The sequence below is a fragment of the Alexandromys fortis genome, unplaced genomic scaffold, assembly GCF_014885135.2.
Source record: "Alexandromys fortis isolate MF-2015 unplaced genomic scaffold, M_Fortis_MF-2015_v1.1 scaffold_16, whole genome shotgun sequence".
Lineage (NCBI taxonomy): Eukaryota > Metazoa > Chordata > Mammalia > Rodentia > Cricetidae > Alexandromys > Alexandromys fortis.
The window spans coordinates 15,578,891-15,600,745 of record NW_026067893.1 but is presented as its reverse complement, the minus strand read 5'-3'; the positions used below and the strand labels follow the sequence as shown (position 1 = coordinate 15,600,745).

At 44.7% G+C, this 21,855-nt stretch overlaps 1 protein-coding gene across 2 annotated transcripts in view; it reads right to left on the bottom strand.

Annotated features, from left to right (window-relative positions):
- Nucleotides 1-942: 942 nt before the first annotated feature.
- The window catches only part of Pkd2l1 (polycystin 2 like 1, transient receptor potential cation channel), a 45,523-nt gene continuing 24,610 nt past the window's right edge, over nucleotides 943-21,855 (bottom strand). The window contains exons 1-14 of one of the 2 annotated variants that reach the window (XM_050144264.1): nucleotides 19,587-19,683; nucleotides 11,821-11,948; nucleotides 11,183-11,436; nucleotides 9,732-9,956; nucleotides 9,335-9,563; nucleotides 7,477-7,647; nucleotides 7,121-7,302; nucleotides 6,710-6,830; nucleotides 5,470-5,568; nucleotides 5,134-5,255; nucleotides 3,844-3,970; nucleotides 2,639-2,757; nucleotides 2,304-2,426; nucleotides 943-1,778 (exon numbers count right to left, since the gene is read on the bottom strand). In XM_050144264.1, the coding sequence (XP_050000221.1) occupies nucleotides 1,769-1,778; nucleotides 2,304-2,426; nucleotides 2,639-2,757; nucleotides 3,844-3,970; nucleotides 5,134-5,255; nucleotides 5,470-5,568; nucleotides 6,710-6,830; nucleotides 7,121-7,302; nucleotides 7,477-7,647; nucleotides 9,335-9,563; nucleotides 9,732-9,956; nucleotides 11,183-11,436; nucleotides 11,821-11,937 (1,899 nt within the window). In that variant the 5' untranslated portion in view covers nucleotides 11,938-11,948; nucleotides 19,587-19,683 and the 3' untranslated portion in view covers nucleotides 943-1,768. Of the gene's footprint in view, nucleotides 1,779-2,303; nucleotides 2,427-2,638; nucleotides 2,758-3,843; nucleotides 3,971-5,133; nucleotides 5,256-5,469; nucleotides 5,569-6,709; nucleotides 6,831-7,120; nucleotides 7,303-7,476; nucleotides 7,648-9,334; nucleotides 9,564-9,731; nucleotides 9,957-11,182; nucleotides 11,437-11,820; nucleotides 11,949-19,586; nucleotides 19,684-21,855 lie in introns of those variants that run through there. The other variant, XM_050144254.1, reaches the window with a different exon arrangement.

Below are 21,855 nucleotides of genomic sequence, written 5' to 3'. Positions count from 1 at the left end.
TAGTGGTTACACAGGTCTCTTAGGTTTATGGAATAATTAACAGGATGTGAAAACAAGTGTAAGTGAAGGGATTAAATAAGAAGATATACTGAGGTGCAAGGAAGGTGCAGGGGAATGGGGTCCCAGGAGAGGGAGAAGAGGTAAGTAAGACTTTCAGGATGCAGGCTCCTGAGCATCCAAAATCTTGGTGTAAGAGTTTCTTCTCTTATTCTTGGTTATCCTCCACCCACTTGTGCTTGTGCACATGTACACACATGCTATGGAACAATCTTTTTCTGTGCTATGAATATGTATTACTCTCATTGGTTAATAAAAAGCTGACGGGTGGGTAGCTGGGCAGGAAGTTAGGTGGGAAAGTCAAAATGAGAAAGATGGAAAGAAGGAGGGCGGAGTCAGGGAGATTCCAGGCAGCCACCCAGAAATTAAGACATGCTAGAAGACAGGTAAGCCACGAGCCATGCAACAATACATAGATTAATAAAAGTAGGTTAATTTAAATGTAAGAGTTAGCTAGTAACAAGCCTGAACTATCGGCCGAGTACTTATAACTCATATTCAGCCTCCGAGTCAGTTATTTGGGACAGGGTGGCTGGGACAGGAAATGTCTGATTACACACACACACACACACACACACACATCCCCACCCTTCCTAGCCTGACTAGCTCCTAAGGACTCATTCTCCCTAGGTGACCCGATCTCCACTCTTTTCTATAGCACTCACAGTATTTTCCATTTTACATATTCTTATGAGCCCAGACTTCTTCCTTCAAGACTCCTGGGACAGCCAAGCTCCTTGACATTGGCATGGCTCCCACTCCAGTACCTTCCAGAGAATGCACATGAACAACTTACATTTCTATCTTTCTGTCCTCTCTCTACAACTCCAGAAACAAATGCAAAGATCTGGTTTTCTAAAGAGTTTTATTGATTGGAACCCCACATTGTCCATATGAATCGAGTCAGAGACCACCATGTTAGTCCAAAGATCAGTGAATTCTGATGTTACATCCTCTCTGGTTTCCTTTGGTTTCTGTTTCTGTTTCCAGGTTTGAAGTCCTCTTGGTTCCAGGTATTCAGTGGAGCATCAGAATCGGAGGGTGGGTTCGGGGTGTCACTCTTAACTCCTCTGTTGGAATCTCACCACACAAGAGTCTACTTTCCCCAGGACTTCTTTTCTCTCTTACAGGGAAACTCTATGGGGGAAGAGAAGACCCCTGCACACACCCATGCATGCCAATGGCAGATCTCTAGACACGCAGGAGAAGAGTTAGATGTACTGTGAAGTAGGAAGACATATCCATTGCCTGCACTTGGGCTTCTACCTTTGGACCGTGGCTGTCTGAGTTCTTTAGGAGAGTCATTGTCATCTCTTCCTTTTTCTAGTTTGTTATTGATACTAATAACTACAGCAGAAGTAAATGCACAGCAAGTCAGAAGCCAGGTAGGAAATGCGGTTTTACAGAGCTGTGTGACTACATATAGAAACACCAAAGGACAAGCCTAAACATGCTACCCAGTTACACACAAAAACATTGGCTCAAAAGGCCAGCTACAGGGCAGAACTCCACAGCAGCTATCATGAGACATGCTGCCCTAGAACAGGGTGGAGTGAGGGGAGAGGCATAGGAGAAGCGGCTTCTGGGAAGGCATAGAGAGAGGAACTTGCTGTCTGATGTTTTAGAATCCCTTTTCCATTCTCCTGCCTGCCCTGGACTCCCAAGGGGGCTGGAGTGACAACTAGAACTGGTTACAGGTTTTTCCAAACAGCTAGCGCCTCCTGTTGGAAGAAAAAGGAACAGCTCATTTGAAGAAGTAATTTATTTCTCTCTGAATCTAACTATAGAAAACCTAGATTGCTAGAGACTAATGTTTGTGCCTCTCCAAAGTCTTATGCTGACATGCTAATTATCGGTGTGACCGTACTAGGAAATGAGGCCTTTGGTGGGTGATGAGTGCTCTTTTTTCCTGCCGCCATATGAGAACACATCAAGAACTGAGTGGTCCATGAAGTAAGAAGGAGGCTTTCACCAGGTCCTAACCTGCTAGGACCTAGATCTCAGACTCTTCCCATCCTCCCAAAATGTTGTTTATAAGCAGTCTAATCTTTGATAGTTTATTATAACATCTCAAAGAAACTAAAACAAAGGCGCCTAAAAGGTCAAAGAAATCCATAGACTGACTTCAGCAATTTCCGGGCCTGCTCTCCACTTCCACTGATCTATGACCATTGTGAGCATTGCTCCCCAGGTCTTTCTAGACTGTCCTCTCTAACTGAGCAGAGGACCCAGCTGAAGGATCTCACCATTCCTGGGGAGGGAGCAGGTCCCCTTTGCTCTCCAGCATCTTCAACTTTGAGCCTACAGCATCAACCTGGGACACGATTCCTTCCAGAATACTCTCCAGCTGCAGAACTCTCTTTGTGAGCCTGTATTTGAGAGACACAAAGGAAGCAGAAATATGTATTGTATTAGAGACAATACAATGGAGCTTGTCTACATGGAAATAAGGCCCAACCTTGTAGGGAGAATCACAGGGGAACTAAAATTCCGCCTGGACTAGGAAAGGGAATTGGGAAGAAATGGAGTCTCAAGACAAGATGTCACAGCCATTCAGCCCTGGGTCCCTGCCTCCACATACATGTTGAATTCTTCTTCAGAAACCCAGTGTCCTCCTCTGGCAGCTTCTGTGCCCGATTCACCTGGTAGGCTATATCCAATGGACTGGCCTAGGTTCTTAATCTCAGCACTAAGGGCCACCTGAGAGGAAAGATAGTTGTTAGAGGAGACGAGATGATTCTGGAAAACGTTTTAAACATACAATTTATTTAATTTTATTTTATGTGCATTGGTGTGAAGATGTCAGATCCCCTGGAACTGGAGTTACAGACAGTTATGTGTTGCCATGTGGGTGCTGGGGATTGAACCCAGATCCTCAGGAAGAGCAGTTAGTGCTCTTAACTGCTGAGCCATCTCTCCAGTCTGGAATCTGGGAAGTTTTTAATCCGTGTGCTCTGTTGTGAACAGGCTCACAATTCTAGCCCGGCTCCCTTTCTCATGGCTGCCCCTCCCTGTCTCTGGCAGCACTGCCTTTAATTTTTGACCTACCCTGAATAAGGATGGAGCAGATATAGTAGGATCAATTTCAAAATTCCAAGAGTACAAGTCCTCCTAGAGGATAATCAGGGATTACTTTAGGGACTGAACCTTGGCTGTGTGCTGGAATCACCTTGGAAACTTTAGAAAGCTCTAATGTTCCAGCCCCATTACCCAGAGCTTCTGATCTAAGTGGTCTGGGATGTGTGGCCTGAGAGAGAGGGTGTTTAAAGACTCTCTGGAATAGTTCGTATGCAGCAGTTAGGAAACTGCTGTTCTAGAGAGTTCTTTCCAGCTCATTTTTGGGAGGTCATTCAACTTGGGTTTAGTTTGGGTATTGCTGGGGAGGGAGAACAAGGGAGAGAGATGTGTTTGTCCTTCTCCCCACCAACCAGTTCTGCTTTACTGTAGGTAGTGCCCTTGTACACTGTAAAGATTTGTCACTCATATTGGTTTAATAAAACACTGATTGGCTAGTAGCCAGGAAGAAATTATAGGCAGGGCAACCAGACTAGGAGAATTCTGGGAAGAGGAAAGGCAGACGCAGTCACCAGCCAGACACAGAGGAAGCAAGATGAGAATGCTTTGCTGAGAAAGGGTACCAAGCCACGTGGCTAAACATAGATAAGAATTGTGGGTTAATTTAAGTTGTAAGAGCTAGTTTATAATTAATAGAAGCCTCTGTGTGTTTCTTTGGGACTGACTGGCTGTGGAATGGGTGGGACAGAAACTTCTGTCTACACTGCTTACCCTCTCCTCTTCCAGACCTTGTCGCATCTGTGCCTGCTCCTTCTCATCCAGAGTGTGATTCCCATCCTGATCAAACCTGGTGAAGGCAGCCTTGAGCTCAGATATCTCATGCTCTGCATGCCCCAGTCTAAGGAAAACAAGGCAAAGAAGTAACCATGATCACTCAAATATGGCCTCCCTGCCCTTTTACTAGACTCTTGTAAGGATCTTGATCTCAGGGTCTTGCTTTCTGGGCAAGAAGAGGATCACACAGGAAAACTAGGATCTTCAGGGTCTAGTGATTCTACCTCTAACAAGTTCTTTTATTTCTTCTTCATGCCGTGACTTTTGCTGGCTAGGTTAGACCTCCAGCATCTCATGCAGAGAGCATTAGATTTCTGTGTCCCTGGATAACCTGCTGCCACCTCCACAGCTCTAGCTTCCCTTTCACTCCCTACTCCTGAAACCCATCCTCCATAAAGAGAATAATTAACATTTTAAATGCTTAATTATTAATTATCAAGTTTAATACTTGAGCTTGGTGAAAGATGTCTATAAGTCTTAGTACTCAGGAGGCTGAGGCTAGAGGAAGAATCAGATCAAGTTCACGGTGAACCAGGGTACTAAAGTGAGACCAAACTAAAAAATATTAAAATGTATTAGAAAATGCTCATCTGAGAGCACCAATTTCTGGTTTTAAAGTCTGCCCCTCCCCCAAGCACTCTACCCCTCAGATTCAGCGGTGACATTCAAGGTCTTTCCCAGCGTGGCCCTTGGCTATGGCCTCAATTCCTCCTACAACTCCATTCATTTGATATCTTAGCAATGCTGGGCTATCAATCACAATGACCTTCCTCTGCTTGCCCAGTGTGTAAGTTAGGCATTCTTTAAAACCCTTTTCCATCATCACCTCTTCCTGGAAGCCTTCCTTAAATCTCAAAAGCTTTTGATAAGTCTTTTTGTTCTGTGCCTCCCTCTCTTCAAGTCCCTGCTGTTCTTGGACTTGGTCTGTCTTGGTATATTTGCTTGCCTGCCTTTGAGCTCCCCGGCGTCTCATTAATTACGCCATTGCCTACTCAAGCCTGAGGCACAGATGGTCCTGGCAATATATTTGCCCAATATTTGGGGTGGGGCATATATAATAAGAAGATTGTTATACTGTTAAATTAGGTATATGAGATGTTCAGTAAGGTACAGAATATCTGTAAAGCAAGGTCACAATAAAGACCACACAGACTGGGGTTATTAGCAAAGCACGTATAGTTGAGGGTCACAAATTAGACTAATTTCAAAGAATCTCCAGTCGCTCACTCCCTCAAGGTGTTGGTGAAATCTTCCAGCTGGATCACCGATTCCCCACCCTCCAGAACTTTCTGCACATCCGAAACCCGTTCCTTTCTCAGGTGCAGCCTTAGCAGGGCCTTCTTGTAGCTCTGGAAGGGAAAGAGAGCAGGCAGAGTTCCCCGCTGGGTCCTTATGGCCATCTGCCCCGCCCCCACCTAAAGCTCCCAGGCCCCCAGGAACAAGTCAAAGGCACTCAAGAGCACAGATGCCTGCCTGCATCAGGCAAGAACACGCTACCACGGCACAGTGTCCCAGAGCCAAACCCAGAGGGGGACACGCTGCTCAAAGACCCTGAGTGGTCACCTGTTTCAAGAGGTCAGAAAGCTGTAACTCATCCTTCTGGCCAGCCAGCTCCTCCTTGACCTCCGAGTATGTGTCATTGATGATGGCCAGGAACATATTCTAAAGCAAAAAGTAGGGACATAGGTTTTTTGAAGCCCTGGCTATCCTAGAACTTGCTGTTTAGACCAATATGGCCTTGAACTCACAGAGATCTACCTGCTACCTCCCCTGCTGGGATTAGAGGCGTGTGCCACCACGCCCTGCTTGTGGTGCAGGTTTTCACCTTCAGCCCCACTAAAAGCACTGAGCTTTCTTGCTCACACGCTTTAAAAAGACCCATGTTCTCAGTCTCAGCACAGCAGCCCACCCATACCGCCTCTCGAGAGCCTGAAAGTCCGCCTTTGGCACAGTTCTGTTACCAACAGAAGATGTTCCCTCATTGACCCGAGGTTCCTCATTCAGATGCTGCAGTGACCTTTCTAAACATCAGTATATCCCAACATATGCCATGGACCTCCTACACAAGAGCTCAGCAGCCACAGAAGTCGTTACTTTCAATGGCAAAGTACAAATGCGCTCTCTTCTTTACTGGTGACCCCAATTCCACACCTGTGGCTCCATCAGTTAATCCAATAAGGATACTTTCTGTTTATACCAATAAAACTCACACTCAGCGGCTTGGAGACATTCTTGGTACTTAGAGCGCTTGTTGCTTTTGCAGATGACCAGAGTTCGGTTCCCAGAACCCCTGCCCTAGCTCACAACCATTTGTAACTCCAGATCTGGGGGTCCAGCTCCTCCCAGGCATCAAGTACACACGTGCTGCATATGTATATGTGTACATACATGTAAACTAAAATAAATAAATCTCAGATAGTTTCCCAGTTGGCAAGAAAAGGGAAACACTGGCGGTAGAAACCCTTGTGAATGCCCCAAAGGAAGGGGCCTCTGCGAGAACAGGTACAGAGACTTCCAGAGATCTCTGCTGCGCCTCATGAGGTATTTCCCCTTTCCCTTTCTTTCCTTGGAAGATGAGGAGTTGATTTTCCTGGGAGAATGCATAGCTTCCTTTATGTCCCACACTCCACCTGGCCATCTGTTATCATTACAGAACCAGCACTCAGAAAATCCAAAAGAACCCCACCTCCACACACTTCCCCCATGCTGTGAGAAAGCTGTCCTAATCCTAAGTGGGAGGCATGTGGGGTCAAAAGCCCACCCAGAAGGCCCTCTAGGTCACCAGCCCTCAGAGGGACCCTACCAGGAGCACGAAGAAGACGAAGAAGACATAGGTGACGAAGTACACAGGGCCCAGGACTCGGTTGGCATTGTCGATGGCTTTGTAGTCAAAATCCCCAAGGATTATCCGGAACTGGGTGAATCTGAGAGATGAGATCTGGGCTTCACCCAGAGCCGAGCCAAACATTTGCCCCAATTCATACCCCATCCTGCTTTCTTAATCACAAACAGACCCTTGCTGTGACTAATGTAATAAATGCACTATAATAAAAACAGGTGGACTGTAAGTTACTTGAGCACTAACCTCAACTGTAAGACACTCCCAGATACTTTAAGCATTGACACTCCCTTACTTGCCCCTTTCCCAAGGCTGCACACACCCTGGGTGCTGGAGAGTGAGGGGCCCAAGGGTGGGGGCAGGACACACACACACATGCACTTGACGAAAGTGCTAAAGTTCTCCACTTGGGTCCCAAAAATCAGGTAGCCAAGCTGGGCATAGGCGAAGAAGACGATGAAGAACATGACAGCAAAGCCCAGGATGTCCTTGGCACAGCGAGCCAGTGTGGTTGAGAGCTGGGTCATGGTTTTGTTGAAGCTGATGTACTTGAATATCTGCAAGGGTCATGGTGAAACAAGTGAGAGAGAGAAGGTGAGAAGCATGGACCACTCCAGGGACCGCTGGAGGCCCCAGGAGGTACCAAATCAGACAAGAAAAACGAGACCCATGTGGAGGAAGATAAGTGAGAAAGAACCTTGGGGCAGAGGCGGGAGGCAAGTCCTAGGTACCTTGATCCAGGCAAAGAAAAGGTTGACAGCGTTCATATTGTTGTACTGTGTCTGCCAGAAGGCCAGGAACTCGAAGTCGGCATAAGTGTCTGGCTGCTGCAGGAGCTTTCCCATCAGTCGGTTTACTTCCAGAGTTCGGAAGATGTGGAAACCCACGGCCACTACGGAGAGCTGTCACATGGGAGTCATGGGGAGTGTCACAGAAGTCGAGGGAATCTTACGGGAAGTTCAAAAATGAGCTCCCAGCAGAAAACCAGGACAAGAAACATTCTCTGCTGAGTTCACTAGCTGAGTTCCAGACGCAACAGGGTGGGTGACCAGGGAGCAGTTTAAATGTACTACAACCCAAGAGAAGGTTTTAGGGCCATAGGCAATAGGAAGGTTGTCAAGAACTGTGGGAAAGAGGTACCCAGAAACATGATGTCTCCCCATCCATATTTCTCCCAAGCATTGGGAAAAGAAATAAATGATGGGGCCAGTGAGATGCTCAGCAGGTAAAGGGTGCTTGCTGCCAAGCCTGCCACCTAAGTCTGTTTGATCTCTGGGATCCACATGGTGGAAGGTGAGCACCAACTCCCATAAGGTGTCCTCTGACCTCTGCAAGCACACTGTTGCATTGTGTACATGCACACACACGCACACACATGCACACACATCCACACAAATAAATGTAAAAATAAAACAACAACAAAACAAATGTGTCTTATTAGTAGGAAGGAGATGACAATGGAGGGACAGTATTCAGACAGAAAAAGAGAAATGAAAGGGTTCTCAAGAGGTTAGGTCATTGACTGGCTTGGAACTGGCTGCATTGGTAGGCCAGTCTGGCTTCAAATTTACATACAATGATCCTCTCACCTCCGCCTCCCTGAAAGGTGTTTTAAAACTAACCCCTTGATTCTCCAGCAGATGAATGAACCCAGAGATGTTAAGTGACTGGGTCAAAGTATACAGCTGTGTGGTGCCTCAGATAGTCCAGAGTAAGAGTCCCTGACCCCCAGCCCGGTGCTCACCCCCACTACCTCTCTCACTTGACCAAGTCTCCTCGACACTAGTGGGCCAAGGATGTCTGCTCCCTCCAGGGTGGTGCCAGCAAGAAGCTGAGAAGCCATCCCCCGAGAGAGCAGAAAGGGAAAGCTTGTCTTGCCACTCCATAGTACTAGGAAGCAGGGAAAGGACCAGCGAACAGACTCGGCCGCATGCATCAGTCCTTGGAGGACCGCGTCCTACATGTTCCAGGGCCTTCCCCTGCCACTGTCCTCAGTGAAAAATGGTTCCTCCAGTAAAGAAACTTGCCAGATGTTTACACTTGCACCTCTGCCTCAGCTGCTAGGACCCCTAGAGAAGCCAGAGAGCGAATCCAAAACCTTGGGCCTCTGCCCCTCAGGAGAAAGTAACCCGGAATCATGAGTGTTCTTGGGGAAACAGGCCAAGACAGAGGGCCTGGGTCCACTCCGTGTTCTCCAGTCGAGGTGAAAGACAGTAACTGCTTTCTTCAGTTTTTGTCTTCTCTGCTGTTTTGCTATTTCCTTGTGGCTTAGAATGTAAAACCAATTGTTCAGATTTGTTCTGAATATTTATCTTTCGTATTAAAAAAAAGAGGTCAGGTCATGAAACAGAGATTCTGAATAGATTTGTATAAAGGGAAAAGGAGGGCCCACTCACAAGAGAGGAGGAGGGGAGATGTGGGGGGAGGGCAAGTTTTTCCAAGGTCTGAGCCAGGGAGCATCAACCTTTCTCTTGGAGAGACTTAGCACAGTGTTTCTACTAAGTCAATAAGAGGGCTTGAGCCTCCAAAAGAAAGACTCGGATCCCCCATCAAAGCAGAAGTCTCTCCACCCTCTACTAAGTCCCTTACCGAGATGATCACCAGGTCCAGAATGTTCCAGATGCTGCTGAGGTAGTGAAGCCTATGCAGGTGGATTTCCAGGATTTCCTCCACCACGTAGTAGAAGATAAAGACACAGAAGATGACCTCACAACCCGCGATGAAGAAGTCCCAGTTAGTCACATAGCGGATCAGCTTAACTGTGCGGATTTGCCAGGACGGGATGGTCCCTCCTGTGGCTGGGAACTCTAGCACCAGTCTGTGAGGAAGGAGAGATGGCTAGCGGAGGTTGGGTCGGTGCAGTTCTTCCTACTGTCCTGGCACCTCACATCCGCCACAGGGTACCAGGTGGGGAAAGATTTCAAGCACATCAGATGGACTAGGAACCATGGACAGAGAGAGATGCAGTGTGGGAAACGGTGCTTACCTCAGAACACAGAAAAGATTGATGTTGGCATTGTAGACTGAGAAGTCGATGAAGACCACCCGAGTGCCCCTGTCTAACCACAGCCCCTCCCGAAGGCCTTGCAGGGCCTCTGCACTGGCTTGTCGGGATCCTGGAAGGTCCAAATAATAGCCACCTCCACTGTAGCTTGTAAGCTTGCCCCAGTGGGAGGAGCCCCCCAGCTCATCCTGTGAATGGTAAGTCCACCTGCCAAAGAAAAGAGACCATCTGAGCAAAGAGGTCAGAACCAGGCAAAACACTAACCCCCTAAGGTAACTACGAATGCCTGGCTTTACCTTTCTACATGCATTGTATATCTGTATATGCTTACTGTATATACATGTATATGTGTGCATATATTATATGTGATACATACATAATTTTGTGAGAAACATGTCTTATACACCTTGTATGAGATGTCTCGCAGTGCACATAATATCATATACAATAGATGCTTCACATTTATCATTTTGTTTGCTACTAACAGTTGTTTGGGAAAAGAGGGGAAATACTGTCCATATTTTGCAGTAGAGGAAATGAAGACTCAGGGAATTCCAAGATAGTCAGTTATCCAGCCATAGCCCTGAAACTCAAATGTAAATGTCTTCCTATTTCACTCGGTGAATGTACTGGTGGCCCAGGCTGTGTAGTGCACAGGAAGGAAACACTTGGACCATACATCCAGGAATGATTCTCCAGTTCCTATGGTTCCATCGCTGGCTGGTCAACCCCAGGGTTCCTTGTTCTAGCCACTCTTCCAACCTCTCCCCCCAGCAACCCCATTTTTATCCTGCTTACACCTTTTTGTTTTGTTTGTTTTTTGGGTTTTTGGTTTTTCGAGACAGGGTTTCTCTGTGGTTTTGGAGCCTGTCCTGGCACTAGCTCTGTAGACCAGGCTGGTCTCGAACTCACAGAGCTCTGCCTGCCTCTGCCTCCCGAGTGCTGGAATTAAAGGCATATGCCACCACCACCCAGCTAATCCTGCTTACTCCTTTCCTATCCTCTCTACCCTCTTCCTGTCCTCTTTTCATTCCTTATCCATCTTCTATCCCTTGCTGCTTCCTGTAAAAGGTCCCAGGAGTCAAACTCTCCAACCATGACTTGGGTGACAGCATGAACTTCATTCATGGACCACACATCCCAAGGGACTCCACCTTCCAGGAAGGATGAAACTGTCAACCATCAGTGGAACAAATCCAGAGGCTGTGTCTTTCTGCTAATCTGCTTACTCCACACCTGAACAACACACACCAAGCGTGTGTCGTCAAAGAGTCATTGTTGGGACTTAGGGAGCGGTCTCCAAGTCTCCTAAGGTGCCCACTGTAAAGGTTTTTTTTTTTTTTTTTTTAGGTTTCATGGAAGTGTTTCCCACACCCCAGACTAATGGCAAGCTCGAAAGGATGCCCCTGCGCTTTGGGCAGGAGCTCACTTACGCTGTCCCATTGAAAGGCCCAAAAGGGAGTTGATCTTCCTTGTCTGGAGCGTAGACATCGTAGCAGTTCAAAATGTCCTCCCGGAAGTCCTCGTGAACCGCACAGGAGTCGTTGCGCACGCGCAGCTGCCGCAACCTCGGGACCCCCAGCAGCAAGTTCTCATAGTAAATGAAGGAGTGGGAGCCACCACCCAGGCTCCGATTGTTGTACCACTTCGTCCAGTACAAACCTTCCAGGAGGGGGCCCTGAGCAAACTAGACCAGCATCTGGGTTGAGCCTAGTCTGGCCTCCTCCTAACCCCAGTGCATGGCACTTGCCCTCATTCCCTGGCCTTCAACTTGCCTCTAGCCTCTATTTTTGGACCTGCACAGCTGACCTTCAGAACTTGACCAAAATACATTTTAAAATATTACATCTTGAGGTTCAGCTTCCCTCCTGACTCAAACGCTAGCCTTGCTCCTGCTGGTCAACCTCTAGTCAACACTCCATCTCTCTCCAACCTCCACTTGCACTTTACCCCAAGCCGCGAAGTCAGCTTTATCCTTTAATTTGTCCTGGTTCCAGACTGGCCTGAACTCTGACCTGTGTCTCAGACAATTAAGAAGGAGAGGGAGGGGTGAAGACAGTGTCCTACTCACGTCCCAGAAATCTGCCATGCTGCTGACGGTCTGGAAGGAAACCCCAGAGTTTGATGGGGTGTGTAGAAACAGCTCGGACATCACTTTGGTGTAGTAATAGGCACTAGAGCTTGTCATTCCGTAGGTCACTAGAACACAGCCAGAGAGGCATGCCTTCAAGGTCCATCTCCGCAGAAAACTCGTAAACTCTCACTGCTCTGGGGTCAGACATTCACCTCAGTTGGGAGCCTACCAGACCTTCCCCTTAGAATTATCTAGGGAGGGTGGTCATGCCACTAGGAAAGTCAAGGGGTGCTTTAGGGAAGGGTGTGACTGCAAGGTCACCTAGAACAGTTGCACCCCACATGGTAAAGCCCTGTTGGCATTGTCTTTCTGGAGTCTCACTGTTCTCCCTAGACTTGGACTAACTCCTATTTCTTGCTTGCCAAAGTCAAAAGATGTCTGCACTGGGAGATGTTTCCCTTAATTTGTTCTCAGTTTTTGCATCTAGATTCTAGAGTAGGACTCGGGCTAAACGTCTTGCATTGGAGATGAAACCTCCTGTATAATTATGTTCAAATTTTAAAGCAGGATTTTTCAGCCTCTAAGAGCACTGTCTTTATTTTTTTTCTTTCTCAGTGGAAATCAGATACTGATATCTGACAAATAAACTTTAAACCAAAACTAATCAACAGAGATAAAGAAGGTCATTTTATATTAAGGAAATAGTTCTTTAAATGGCTATACCAATTCTAAACACATATGCACCAAATATTGTTGCATCCAATTTCATAAAACAAACACATATAAAAGCATATAGATTAACCTCAAGAAGATGAAAGTGTGTAGCAAAAAACAATGATTAAATGAGTGGATAGACAACATATAGCAAGGAAGAAAGTCTGCTAGCTGACATACAGCTATCTAATATCTATATATACATAAAGAATTTTTAAAATTAAATAGTAAGACAATCTAATCAATAAATGTGCATATGAGCAAACAGTTCTTGAAGGATGAAGTACAAATGGTTAATAAAATATAAAAATATTCTACATTTTTAGCATCAGGGAATGCTAGTCAAAACTACATTGAGAATTCATCACACTCTAGTCTGAATGGCTGTCATTAAGGAAATAACAACAACAATAAATGCAGACAAGAGTGAAAGTGGAGAAGGAACTCTTGTATACTGCTAATGGGAATACAAATTAGCCCATCCACTATGGACATCAGTATGGAGGTTCCTCATAAGATTAGAACTAGAACTACAATGTGGTATGGCTGTACCATGCCAGGGACTATCTCTAAAGGAATCCAAGTCAGCGTAACAGCATCAACTGTGGGCTCTGCTTGCTGGCAGCATGCTGCAACTCCTTTAAGAGAGGTCTTCCTGATTCAGTGGTAGGAAAAAAAAAACAAAACCAAACCAAAACAACAACAACAAAAATACTGCTTGGTTTTAAAACTGCAGCTTCCTGGGCCATGCTGCCAGCACAAACGCTGACTCTTTCCTGCTACAGAGCATTTAAATGGGAATTGTGAGCAGAGTGCTACAACTTGCTTAATGGCAACATAGACCCTGAAAATGGGGCTGTGAGCATGACTCACGCTGAACAGGCCTCTACCATGTTGGACTGGGAGGAGTCAACAGACAAAGCAGCCTTAGTTGCTGCTTAGCATTTTAAGAAGTGCTCCTGGACAGAAAAGGAATTCAGATACACAATAGGACAGATTCAGACATAAAGGACCTATAAATGAGACACTGTGTGTTCAAAAAATGTGTGTAGGCTTGGGGGGAGAGAAGAAAAATAAAGAGACAGTAAATGTAATATAAAAGTATACAGATAGTCATAGATTAAAGGAGTAAAGATAGTAAAATAAATATTAAACTTGTAGAAAAAGTAATAAAGTAAGAAAAATAAGCCACATAAAGATGGAATATACACAGAAAGTCTGGGTTATGTATATTATTGGGTTTTCTTTAAATTTTTTGACTGTGAATGAATTAAGTAGAGAGAGATATTTCATTGTATGGGCTGCTAAGCTAAACCAGCATATATATTTTAAGGGTATTTTGACTTCAGAATTTGGGTCTAAGGATATGTTGCTTTGGAAAAGAGGTTCTTCTTTTATTTCTACAGACAATGAGAACCTGTGGAATCCTTCCAGACTAATGTGGTTTGATGGACCCTGAACAGCCCCCAAAAATTACTTTGCTCAACAAAAAACAGAAAGCAGTTTGGAGAGAACTATACCCAAATTCCAAATATTGTTTATAAACGTTTATTTACATTTAAAGGGATATATGCTATAGATGTGGATACTTTGCATTGGTATGAATCTTAGTTTATTGATACAAATATTAGATAAATTTTGTTATATGTATATTTCTGCTCTTGATTAAGGTACTGTGTTTGTGCAGCTCATTTAAAAATGTAATGTATAATTAAGAAATACATGTTAACAGATAATCATCTATAATAGTCAACCTTGTAGTCATGTTAGTTAGGTTCTCTAGATGTACAGATATATATTTCAGATGGATAGTTATTCTTCAAACCTTTCAAAGACTAACAGAATATGGCATTTAAAATGTTTAACTTAGGATCTTTCATGATAATGAGACACATCTGCTCCTGCCAGCACCAATATACTTCAAGAGGATGATGGAGACCAAAGAAGCTCCTTATGGAGTTTTTTAGCCATCTGAGCAAGAAACTGCTCTTGCTTGGACTGCTTGATGCTATGCTGTATGAACTGGGCATGCAGAACCCACAGAAAAATGACTGCTGAAGTTGCCTAAAGAAGGTGAGACAGTCATTTGGGGTTCCTGCTTCATGAAAGAGACTGCCAGACATTATGCAGGACACAAAAGAAAGTTACTGACTGCCAATATAGGCAGAACTGCCCAGTGGACTATCCCAGCTGATCTTGCACTAAAATGTTACACTGCTGAGTGGCCACTAGATGGTACTTTGCCCCGGCTTTTCCTAGTTTAGGCTAAATTAAAGACCAGAACTATTGCAGTTCTGAATTGCTTGCCAACTATTTATCGGGACGTATCTTCAGTCTTTTTTTTTTTTTTTTTTTTTTTTTTTTTTTTTTTTTTTTTTTTTTTTTTTTTTTTTTNTGAGACAGGGTTTCTCTGTAGCTTTGGAGCCTGTCCTGGAACTAGCTCTTGTAACCTGTCTTGGAACCAGGCTGGTCTCGAACTCACAAAGATCCACCTGCCTCTGCCTCCCAAGTGCTGGGATTAAAGGCGTGCGCCACCACCGCCTGGCTCGTATCTTCAGCCTTATTTGTTTATTTGTTTGCTTGTTTGCTTGTGTTGATGCAATCTTGTGTAACTCAGGCCAGCATTGGACTTTTATGTCTGGAATTCTAGAACTTCCTGCCTCCACCTCCCAAGTGCCGTGATTATAGCTGGACATCACCATCTGGGCATCTGCTTTTATGTTTGACTTTTTCAGTGCTGACTCTCGAACCCAAGGTCTTGAGTATGCTAGGCAATTGATCTACTGTTGAGCTGCAGGCTCAGCCCCAATAACCTCTGACTATTACCCGAGACAGTAAGAAATACATTTTCTAAGAACAATGCATTCACCTGGTCAAATTATTGTTAATGCACAGAAATGCAGTATTCATTCCCCTTTGTGACTCTTTAACTAAAGTGTATATGCATAAAAAGGACCAAGATAGAACTTTAAAACCCTTCTAGATTAAAGCCCCAGCTTGGTCTCTCCACTCAAATGCTCTGAGTCCTGGGGAGATGGCTTGGCCTTTAGAGCATTCATTTCTCTCTCAGATAACATAGGTTCAATTCTCAGCATCCACATGGTGCCTCACAACTCCATTTCCAGAGATTCAAATACACATTTTGATCTCTGAGGGCACCAGGCATACATGCCATACATGTACATACATGCAGTCAAAACACTCATACGCACATACTTTGGGTTCCTTGTTAATTTTTTTATGAACATGGTACTTTGTATGAAAATATACCTTAAGACAGGAACAATAAAGTGTTATATCTCAGTTACTTTCAAATACAAATGTGTGTGTTTGTGTAGAGGAAAGGAGAGGGAGGGAGAGTGAATAGGATACAATGAATCAGACGTGGTTTCTCTCACCACAGGAATTTATTTCAACAACTAACCAGTGTGAGGCTAATCTTCCTCATTGTCATTCATTCAGAAATTTGAGTGGAGACTTGGGCTGTGGCTGGGTGGTAGAGCACCTGTCTAAGATGAACCAGACCTGGTTCAATGCTCTGCTTCTTCGGGGACTTGAAAAGAAACACAGTTTTAAAACTAAACATTAAATTCAGAGGCTGCTATGGTCTGAGTCCAAGTGAAGCTCAGAGACGCCCAGAGTTGCTCCAAAGGGCAGTGATCTTAGTTCCTGTCCCCTTTGCTGCTTCCACATCTTACCCATAAGCAACCTGTAATATGTGACATACGGAAATCTTGTTACAGGGCACATTGCTGCAGCACTGTGTGGGACTCGACATGTGTGTTTCTAATAAGTCCCTGTACTATCAATGCTCTAGGCTTAGGGGCCGCGTGTGGAGAGCCACGGTTGTGACCCATTGCAGTCAGGGGGTCCTTCGTGGGAACATCCAGAGGCCATGGGCTTCCCCATTGTCTATTTCAGTGAATCTTAAGATCAGGGGTGGAAAGAAATTGTACCTTTCCCAGAGCTCTTAAAACCTCCCTGGAGTTTGAAGAAAATTTCCCCAAGGGAAAAATCATTGCCCTCCTGAACCACTAGAAGTCACACCTGACACCACACCTTCCGGTCCACTGGGGTGGAAGAAGATTGCAAACAAGGTGTTGGTTTTCCTTAGTGTCTCACCATTGCCTCCCATCCGTTTCTATTCAGGGACCACAGATCCCAAGTTGACTCTCCTATGAAGAAGCAGCTGGTCTCCCTGGAACTCCTGGCTCAGAGATTTAATGACCAGAGTGCCCCCTCCTGCCTGTGCACACCAATTCTGTGTGCACCCTGGACTGTGTGCTTGCCACGCTCTTTTGTTTCATTTGACGACAAACTTTACAGCGAGTACTACGATGATCTCCATTTTCCAGCCTCAAGAGAGGCTGTCAGTTGCCCCAGGTAAAAAGTCAAGATTCAAATGCAAGTCTCTCACTCCCGGGAGCATCTCTAAAGGGCCCTGCGCTGGCCTTTCTGTTCCTTCAGGATCTGCGAAGGAGTGCACTGCTCTGTGTAGCTCAAGCAGTGACACTAGACCGGGGAATGGAAGTAGTCAGACTTGGAATGAGAGTGCTGAATGCCAACATGTCAGTTTATCGTCTATGGCATCATTCCAGGTAGGTTTTAGGGACTAGGGATTGACTTCATGAGATAATGTGGAAAGATCAGAGACCAAGCGAAGGCTTTACGGTCCAACACCAAGAATAGGTAATGTCTTCCTCCTCCTCTTTCTCCTCCTCCTCTTCTTGGCTGTGATGCATGCTAAATCATATTTCATATTCATGGCCTCAGGCCAAGTTCACAGTTGCCCAAGCATAGTTATAAAATAATCACCTTGATTAATACTTGGTATCCCCCGAGTTTGGTATACATTACCTACTGCAAGGATTACAAAAACCTGGGGAAGTAGGAGTTACAATCTCCATTTCATGTAGATAAACTAAGGTCAAGAGTGCTGTTAATAGTGAGACCCAGGATAGCCAGGACTATATAGAGAAACCCTGTCTCAAGAAACAAAACAAAATGTAGTTAATCCCCTTCTTTAAAGATCGCAAAAGACACAAGCAGAGCAGATATTCAGACTCAAGTCTCCCTTGCCGCAAAGACAGGGATCTTCCCACCATCTTCCCTTCCAGGACAGGCTCCAAAGCTACAGAGAAACCCTGTCTCGAAAACACACAGAGAGAGAGAGAGAGAGAGAGAGAGAGAGAGAGAGAGAGAGAGAGAGAAAGGGAGAGAGAAAGAAAGAGAGAGAATCTACTCAAACACCCAGGATGGTGCAAGTTGATAAGGTTGCTCATGAGCAAACTCCCAAGATCAGCATCTGGGTCAGAGCGTGAGTTACAAAGACACATGGTAAACTCACAAGTTCACTGCATGAAAAGGAGCTTTAGATCAATCAAGACATGCTTAGCTTTACTAATGGACCCTGCTGAACACACTAACTGTGGGTGAAATTCTAGGACATGCCTGCTAGTCATCCTGAATATCCCTAGCTTTGTTAAATAAGGAAAGTCAGACCCTTAGATATATATATCTGTACATACATTTTATGAGTATTAAACATGGATTAAGGGAGGCAACTGTAAGAAGATACCTCTAATTTTAACAATTTTTTTGTTGTTTTTCAAAACAGGGTCTCTCTGTAGCTTTGAAGCCTGTCCTGGAACAAGTTTGAGGCAAGCCTGGTCTACAATTTTTAACATTTTAAGATCAGTTTTATAGTACATGTGCTGCAGGCCTTGTTATTAACTGGAGTACTTTTCTTTTTTACTTCTCTACTCCACAATGAAAACTATGTAAATTACTTGTGCTTTCTTCCTCACTTTGACTGCCCAAGCAGCTCAGGCTTTGTCCTCAGCAACAGTCCTTGTGTATTGTAAGTTTTCTGGGCAGTTTCTCTTCCTCTCTTATCTTTTTCTAGTTCTGATTCTAGGTCCTTATTGTAGTTCTAGTGGGCTATATTTTATCAGAACTGTGCTGTCCCTTTTAGACATGGGCGGGGCATAAAGCAGTGTTGTTAAAGAGGTCTGAGTGTTGAAATCAGCATTAGTCATCGTCAGGAGCTTGGCAATTACCTGATTTTATCCACTCCTGTGCTGGAAGACTGCACAGTCTAGTTCTTTCTTTTGAGCTGCTGGGAAATGAGTCCAGCTCAGAGCAACGTGCACAGGGGTTTGTGCTTCCCTTTCCCAGGAACTGCCACATGGGGCACCAAGTGCTGCCCTTGCCTTCTTGCCCCTGTTTATGACTGAGGGGAACACAGCTTTGCCTTTCTAGCCTGCCTCTCCTTGGGCAAGATCAGGGTCCTTTCCCTGCACTAACTGACAAGACCCTTGGGGAGCTAGGTCACCTCTGGCAGTAAATTTATAGATCTTTCATGAACCTACTCTACTCCTGTGTCAGAAATTGGGTGTCTCAGTCTGGGGAGGTGGCTTCATAGGTTAAAGAGCTTGCTGTAAAAGCTTGATGTGACTGGCCATCTCCTGGGACCAGGCAAGACTTCTAGTGGAAGGAGTGGGAAACCAACTTAGCCACATAACCTTTGACCTACAGTCTGTCGTGCCTGTGCGATATGTTAGGATAAGTGTGGACTAGAGATTGAAGGAGTGGACAGCCAATGCCTGGTCTAGCATAAAATCCATGCTGGAGAGTGAGCCCACCCCTGACACTGCCTGGACCACCAGAACCCAGAGGCTGGATGACCCGGAGAACTAGAATAGAACCTATCAAGACCAGAGGGGAAAATGTCAACGTAATGATTCCTAATGATGTTCTGCTATGCCTATAGATTGGTGCCTCCTGCAAAACTTCAAAAATAGATCACCAACAGCCCCGAAAGTAATCCCAAGTCTCAACAGATGGGATTACGTGAAAATAAGAGGTTTCTGTACAACGAAGGAAGCCATCAGCAGTGCTAACAGACAGCCCACAGAGTAGGAGGAAATCTTTGCCAGCACCACTTCAGACTAGGGGCCATTATCCAGAATTTCCAAAGAATTGCAGAAATTAAACAGCAAGAAAATAAAATGTTTTTTAAATTTTCAGACAGAAAGCTCTTTGCTAACCTGAGGAGAATGGTGGTGTTCACAGCTTCTCTGGCTGCCTGTGGGTCTCTTCTGGCCCTGTCCTGACAGCCATCCTGTGTAGACAGCCTCCGGTGTTCTGCGGTTCTCTAGTGGCTGAATTGACAGGTCCTATACATCTCTCAGCACCTCCAACACCTCTTCATGAGCCCCTATTAGTATATGGCTTGCTGAGAAGTTCTCTGGAAAGACTGGCTATTTCTTGGCAAATTGGACCCTGTGGGGCTTTTACCAAATTCATAATTAGGGCTGGGGAGACACAAGGGTAACTCTTCTGAGTTTTGGCTTTCTTGTAAGAATAGCATCCAATGTCAAGAGCATACCTTTTCTTATGCCTTCCCTGCAGCCTCTGATAACACTTTCACAGTTCCTTTGCTAATCAGCCACCATCATGTCATAGTAGGAAAAAAGCCTTCAGCAGTCTCCCCAGTGACTCTGGTCTTGGGAGGTTTACTTCGGGCAGTATCCTGATTTCTCCATTTCTGTTTACTATTGCTGCCCCCAGCACCAAACTACAGTGTTTCTTCTCTTGTTAATCTGGTACAGACTGGCAGTTACTTCCAAATGCCTTTCCCGTTGTTCTTCATAATAATATAATTTTATGTGGGTTTCATTTCTGTCCAACCAAATACTGCATTACCAGGCTTTCATTGTATCAAGTGTGATAAACATTCAATTAGGTTCTAGGCAGCAGGATGGGAGTGGAGGGATAGACTTCCACTTTCAACTTCTATTTCATGTCATAGACGTAAAGGGCATGCCTCCCTCTCTAGTTTCCTACTTCCTGTGAGCTGGGGTGCATGGCAAAAGTCTTGCATATCCATAGCTGGCAGCTTTAGTGGTTAATTGTTGAAGGAGGCCGCTTTTTTGTTTCCCAGCCACCCAGCAGCTCAGACCCAAAATAATCACATAGAAACTATAGTATTTAAAATGCTGCTTGGCCCATTAGCTCTAGCTTCTTATTGGCTAATTTTTACATATTTATTTAACCCATTTCTAGTAATCTGTGTATTGCCTTGTGGCTTACCAGTTAAAGTTCTGGCATCTGTCTCCAGTGGGGCTACATGACTTCTCTCCCACTCTGCCCTTCTTTCTCCCAGCATTCAGTTTAGTTTTCCCTACCTAGCTCACTTCTACCCTATCAAGCCAAACCAGTTACTTTATTAACAAATGGTGTTCACAGCATATAGAGGGGAATCCCACATCACTCCCATTTTCTGTTTAAATAAAAAGGAAGGTTTTGGGCTGGAGAGATGGCTCAGCGGTTGAGAGCACTGATTGCTCTTCTGGAGGTCCTGAGTTTAATTCCCAGCAACCACATGATGGCTCACAACCACCCATAATGAGATCTGGTGCCCTCTTCTGGCCTACAGGCAGGATACTGCATAAATAAATAAATAAATATATTTAAAAAAAGGAAGGTTTTAACTTTAACAAGACAGTTATCAAGCAAGAATTATAGTTACAATATTTAAATCTACTTTATCTTTTATCATAACTAAGGAAAACTATAACTATCAATTCTTCTATTTCATCAAAGACTCCAGAAGGATGTAATATTACCTAAGTAAACAGGAAGTGCATTGTAAGCAACTTCCAAAACTCTAGAATTGACAGAGACATCTCGCTGCCTGGACAGTCACCCAAAGTTCTTCTGTACAGTTGGGGCATCCATCTTCAACCTACAGGCCCATAGTATCTAGCAGAGTTTTCCATAAAGCAGGAAATTTCAAAGACAGTTCCACCTATATTGATAGTTTGTATTACTTTCTTCTGTGTCCTGCAGAATGTCTAGCAGACTCTTTCATGATGCAGGAATCCCGAAGGACCATCTCACCTTTAAGCAATTTCAGCAGTCATTTCTCTGTGGATCCTCCATGTCCAGTTCATCAAGCAGTCCAAGTAATAGCAGTTTCTTGCCTTAATAGCTAACCAATGCCATAAAGAGCCTCTTTGATGCCCATCTTGCTCTTGAAGTAGATTGGTACTGCCAGGAGCAGGTATGTCTCTTTGTCATGAAAAGTCCTACATTCTTAAAACACTTTTAATGTCATATTTTGTAGTCTTTGAAAGATTTGAAGAATCCCTATCCATTTGAAATACATCTCTGTACATCCAGGAAATCTAACTAACATGACTACAAGCTTGACTATTATAGATGACTCTCTATTAACCTATATGTCTTAATTATACATTACATTTGAAAATGAGCTGCACAATCACAATACCTTAATCAAGAGCAGAAATATAT